Source organism: Oryzias melastigma, linkage group LG8 (assembly GCF_002922805.2).
Source record: "Oryzias melastigma strain HK-1 linkage group LG8, ASM292280v2, whole genome shotgun sequence".
Classification (NCBI taxonomy): Eukaryota; Metazoa; Chordata; class Actinopteri; order Beloniformes; family Adrianichthyidae; genus Oryzias; species Oryzias melastigma.
Window position 1 is genome coordinate 12,873,471 of NC_050519.1, and position 5,795 is coordinate 12,879,265.

Sequence of the window (5,795 nt, forward strand, 5' to 3'; positions counted from 1 at the left end):
GTTATAGTAAAATAAATCCACCGTGCCTCAATCCAGATGATATTTTCCAATATAGATTACAGTCGATTTATTTCATTTTGAAATGATTTTATAATGGTAAAGGTTGATTTAGGAAATAATTTGCATCAGACGGATCGATCTGATGCAATCGTAGGAATAGAAATCGATTTATCAATTAATTTTTATACCCCTAATCTATTATCAATTGAATTAGATGAAACCCAGTCATTTAGTCCAGGAAAACGGTTTTGGTTGATTTTTGTGACTGTCTGTTTATTTCTAGTAAACATTTTTTTCCACAAGCAATACTGTTTTTTTTTTTTTTCACTGCCACTACTCTTAACCTTGGAGGTCAGATTGAGTTACACAGCACAAGCTGAGATAGAACTAAAGTACTTTTAACTTTTATAAAAGCCAAGAATTCTTTAAATAATTATGTTTTGTACCTAATGTGTCCCCCTTTTTACCTTTTAACATACAGTGTGCAAAAGCGGGGTTGCGTTTCTCTCTTTTTTTAGGGCTACTTCTATGAGTTCTGATATCCCTTTTTCCACATTAATAATTTATTCTAGATTGTTTTCCATTTGAACTGACATGTTCTTGAAGACTGTTTAATGAAACTGTGACTTCTTTTCTTTACAGACATGCTACAGCTTATCAACAACCAGGAAATGGAGTTTGGAGGACTCTTTGACACCCACCCTTTCCCTGGGGGGACTCCCAGCCAGGAGGTTTCTGGTTTGTCCCAAACCATAACCTCCACTGCCCCTCCAGCCACCACTACCACACCTGCCTCATCCACTTCCTCCATCCTGAGCAGTAACCCCCACCTGGACGCTCTTCTGGGCCCTCCCATCACGCGGAGCTCTTCCACCCCAGACAAGGCCTTCCAGCCTCCCACTTTCCAACAATCCCCCTTGGCCCAGGTGCCCAGCCCGTCTCAGAGGCAGCAGCAGCAGCCGCCATCCTCTCCACAACAAGCTCAGAGCCTCAAGCAGCCTCAAGTGGAACAGCCCCAAGCGGTCGTCTGTCCATCCACCCCTGCTCAGGCAGCGTCGCCTGGTCCAAATCCAGTGCTCAGCTCCTCGCCACAGGCTATCTACGCCTCTCAATCTCCACCTGCAACTCAGACTCCTCTGCAGCCCCAGACGTCGTCTCAAAACCAGGCCATCTACAAGAACCAGAATAACTACACAGGTAAGTCCTTTTTTTAAGTCAGAAGAAGGAAACTATAGCTTGGACAAATTGATTTAAATTTGAAAATAAAATAGTTACATCATCACTTTATTGTCTTATACACTTATGAAGTCGAAAACTCTTTGTGTCCACTATGTGCTTGGTAGAAACGGCCTTCACTGTTATATTACATGGAGTTTTTATTGATGGATTACTTTGACCAATTGAGTTGCATAGTTTCTTTGCTGGCTCAGCATTTTAAAAGTAAACTGTAGTGCCCTGTGTGTTGGAATTCTCAGAAATGAACACAGTTTGTTAGCAGTAAAGATATTAAGATATCAGAAGGGTTAAAAGTTTTTTTTTTAATGACTAAAGTTAGGAACAATGAAGTTATTCAAAGCCTATTCGTAGATCCAAACCAGAATAGCTGAAAAATTAAGGGAATCAAAGCACTTCTCTTTACTCTTCATTACATGAAGTTAAACTAATGTTGTGGTTGTCCTTTAAACTAAAAAAGGAAAATGTTTAGGCTGTTCCTCACTATTATATGCATGCCTTAAAACCAGTAGACTCATTGTGGTTACAAAGGAGAATTTCATGTCTAATCCGTGTTCAAACAAGAAATAAATCAACGACATGAAATACTTTTATTACAAGGAGCTGAAACTCCCCAGTGTGATCCAATTAGGCAAAGTTTAGTTGTATCTGATAAGAAATATGAGGTGGCAAACTTACTGTTGTTATCAGGCATCTATAAAGATAAAACTGGTTACTTATTTGGCTCGAGAAAATGCCTGCAGAAACCTAAAAATCTTTCTGCTTCTGAGATAAAATGTTTTTGTGCAAAATGAGAAGATTTGTTGTGTTGAGAAAATCGTTATGTTTTTGCCCCAAAACAAGTGCAAAAAAAATCTCGCTGAGGTAACCTGCTATTGTTAAACTATCTTCAGATAAATCTGTTTATTGAGCGTGTGATATGCTTAATGTAAGGGCAAAGATATGGCTGTTAGCGTGAGGGTTTTACATGATTTTACAAGCTAAATTTGACTTTAAATGTTTTCCAGCTGCAAGTCCAGTCAGTGTGAGCCCACCTGCTGCAGTTTTGTCATCCTCACCCCCGACCGTCCAATCAATGACCATTCAGACCCAGCTCCATGGACTTACCCCCGCCTCTCCTCTGCTGACCACCTCAACAAGCCCCCCAACTCAAGCGATCGCGCCCCAAGTGCAGCAACTCCCTGTAAGCCTAGTGTTTTCTGCATGAATGCAAATCTTCCTTTTTTCTCTTTTTGAGTATTTATGGTGTGGGTTTTCAGGTGCTTCTGCAGCCCCAGTTCATCAAAGCAGAGTCTGTTCTGCTCACCACCCTGAAGCCTGACCCCTGCATGGTCACAACCGTGGCCTCTCCCACCTCCCTCGCTACCACCACCAGCTCAGTGCAGAGCACTGCGCTGCAGGTACGTGCCTCATTTTGAACAAACCTACTTAAAGATGTCGATGTTTTAAACAACAATCCTCGATCTCGTGTGTTAGGCCTTTGTGGGTGGGGGCACTATACTGACAACAGTGCCGGTGATGATGGACACCGAGAAGCTGCCCATCAACCGCATCGCCATCGCTGGGAAGCCATTGGGGTATCCACACAAAGGGGAAAAGCGCACGGCGCACAACGCTATCGAGAAGCGCTACCGCTCCTCCATCAATGATAAAATAGTGGAGCTTAAAGATTTGGTGGCTGGCACTGAAGCTAAGGTAGGAAAAAAAGATTTATCACATAAAATCACATTTTTGTCAGAAAATTTGAGGTTCAATACTTAAAAAAAGTCAATTTTAGCACTTAAAGTAATTTATTTATTTATTTTTAGCTTAACAAGTCTGCAGTTCTGAAGAAAGCGATTGACTACATCCGCTACCTGCAGCAGTCTAACCAGAAACTCAAGCAGGAGAACATGGCTCTAAAAATGGCAGCCCAGAAAAACAGTAAGTGTTTAAAAACTTCTTTTTCTTTCTCCTCTTTTAGAGTAAGCAAAATCAGAAACGGGGAAAAAAATTAAAGTGGCTTTAAATAGAATCGGAGTGTGTTTTTTATGTTTCGTGTCATCGATTGCCCCCTCTCAGCAGTCTTTGTTATTCCGCTCTGCTCTCCAGAGTCTCTCAAGGACCTTGTTGCTATGGAGGTAGATGGACAGACGGAGGTGAAAAATGAGCTTCCCACCCCGCCGGCCTCTGATGTGGGCTCCCCGACCTCTTTCTCACACTGTGGCAGTGACTCAGAGCCTGACAGTCCAATGGGGGAGGACACCAAGGTGTGCATCACCCTCTTATCTTATCTTTTCCTATTCACATTTTTTCGTTGGCTGTAATTCAGTCATCATGATTAAAAGAAATACGTTGCAATAAATGAGTAACTTATTGAGTCCTGAAATCTCATTTCCTGTCTCTGAACTCTCCCAACATGGCAGCCAAACGTCGGCATGCTGGATCAGACCGCGGCTGGCGGCGGCGCTGGCGGCATGCTGGATCGCTCCCGCATGGCTCTGTGCGCCTTCACCTTGCTCTTCCTCTCCCTCAACCCGCTGGCGTCTCTGCTCTGCTCGTCCAGCAGCAGCAGCGCCGCTGGAAGCAACGGAGACGTCGGCGCTCGATACTCGGGCAGGAATGTTCTGGGTGTGGATATTCCAGGTACTAATGATGATGATATTTATTGTGGCATTGGATCACCTTGATTTGGTTAGTTATGTTTGGATTTATTTTAGCTATTAGATGATCTTGTATGTGCTTCTTTCAGCTGACTCGTGGAGTTGGATGGACTGGATGCTCCCTACTATTCTGGTGTGGCTGGTTAATGGCATTCTGGTGTCAGGAGTTCTGATCAGACTGTTGGTATACGGAGAACCCGTTACCAGACCTCACTCTGGATCATCCGTCTTGTTCTGGAGGCATCGCAAACAGGCAGATCTGGACCTTGCTAGGGTATGCTTTCTTAAAAAAAAGAAAAAAACGTACTCATTCATAAAAAACTAATCTAATGTGTATTTCTTGTTCCTTTCAGGGAGATTTTGCTCAGGCCAGTCACAACCTGCGAACGTGTTTGAAGGCTCTCGGCCGTCCTCTGCCCACCTCCCAGCTGGATTTAACCTGCGCAGCTCTCTGGTCTCTGCTAAGATTTTGCCTCCAGCGCCTCTGGGTCGGCCGCTGGCTGGCTGCTCGGGCTGGGGGCCTGCGATCTGATCGCCCCCTACAGGAGGATGCTTGCAAAAGCAGTCGAGACGCCGCTCTGGTTTACCACCGCCTGCACCAACTTCACATGACAGGTTCGCCACTGGAAACATGTTCATGTTCTGATGTCATAGTAACGAGGATTCAATTTCTATAATAGCCAAAGAAAAAAGATGATACAAACGTAGATTCTGTACAAAAACAAAACTCTAGATAGTTCTACTTTTTTCAATTCCATTAAATTTAATTCCTTGATAATTTGTCACAGTTATCCCTTCTTCTTTTTTCAGAATGTTTGCATTCGGACTAAAAGGAGTTTGGTTTTCTGCTCCCACAGGTAAACTGAACGGTAGCCACCTGTCAGCGATGCACATGGCCTTAAGTGCGGTGAACTTGTCTGAGTGCGCCGGCTCGTGTCTGCCTGTCGGCACCCTGGCTGAGGTCTACGTCTCTGCAGCTCTGCGGGCCAAAGCCAGCTTGCCAAGAGTTCTGCATTTCACCTCTGTGAGTGATGTCCCTGCTGAAGAATAATCGTCATTTTTTTTTTTTTTTTGTCCTTCAGCATGTTGACTTTTCTGCTTTCTGAGTGTCCTATTAGAAACGAATAGAACCTCAGAATCAAAATATGTTTTTCATTGTTTTTTTTTTTTGACAGCGTGTGTTCCTGAGCAGCGCCCGCCAAGCGTGCCTGTCCTCCAGCGGCAGCGTTCCCCCCGCCATGCAGTGGCTTTGCCACCCGCTCGGCCACCGCTTCTTTGTGGACGGGGACTGGGCCATCCGCAGCACCCCGAAGGAGAGCATTTACAGCCAAGCTGGGAACACTGGTCAGTGAATGCTGAAGCGCCAGAACTCCAACAGGGGGTTTATGACTCTGAAAACACAGACCTGTTTGTGTTTGTTAACACTTTATTGGTGCTCTTCCAGTGGACCCTTTGGCTCAGGTGACGCAGGCGTTCAGAGAACACCTCCTTGAGAAAGCTCTTTACTGTGTGGCTCAGCCAGATGAGGAGAAAAGTCCCGGCCAGGAAAAGGGGTAAAAAAATAAAATAAAAAAAAAACATTTTGTTTAGTATTTTCTTAAAGTTTGGAGTAAACACTGATGCTCCTTCATAAATACTCAGAATGTTTCTGTTCTCAGGGAGTATGCCGATGCTCTGGAGTATCTCCAGCTGCTTGTGAGCGCATCAGACGCGGCCGGCGCCAACTGCCAGTCTTTTGCGATTGGCTCCAACATGGCGACTGTGACTGGTAGGTCCCATCACGAGCTGCTTTTGTCCTTTTTTATGTTCTACATATTTTATTCTAAATATTAGCTTGTTCTGAAAACATGTGTGGACTTAAATGCCTCGAAAAGTAAAACTTAACTAAAATGACTTCACTCTGTCTCCACTTTCCTTTTA

The 5,795-nt window shown here is 44.1% G+C and overlaps 1 protein-coding gene across 1 annotated transcript in view; it reads left to right on the top strand.

Annotated features, from left to right (window-relative positions):
- The window catches only part of srebf1 (sterol regulatory element binding transcription factor 1), a 13,011-nt gene that overhangs the window by 2,348 nt on the left and 4,868 nt on the right, over positions 1–5,795 (top strand). The window contains exons 2-14 of the mRNA XM_024272328.2: positions 643–1,197; positions 2,241–2,416; positions 2,493–2,633; positions 2,710–2,928; positions 3,042–3,156; positions 3,325–3,482; positions 3,639–3,858; positions 3,965–4,149; positions 4,229–4,490; positions 4,733–4,899; positions 5,051–5,219; positions 5,320–5,428; positions 5,534–5,643. Coding sequence (XP_024128096.1) covers positions 643–1,197; positions 2,241–2,416; positions 2,493–2,633; positions 2,710–2,928; positions 3,042–3,156; positions 3,325–3,482; positions 3,639–3,858; positions 3,965–4,149; positions 4,229–4,490; positions 4,733–4,899; positions 5,051–5,219; positions 5,320–5,428; positions 5,534–5,643 — 2,586 coding nt within the window. The remainder of the gene's footprint in view (positions 1–642; positions 1,198–2,240; positions 2,417–2,492; positions 2,634–2,709; positions 2,929–3,041; positions 3,157–3,324; positions 3,483–3,638; positions 3,859–3,964; positions 4,150–4,228; positions 4,491–4,732; positions 4,900–5,050; positions 5,220–5,319; positions 5,429–5,533; positions 5,644–5,795) is intronic.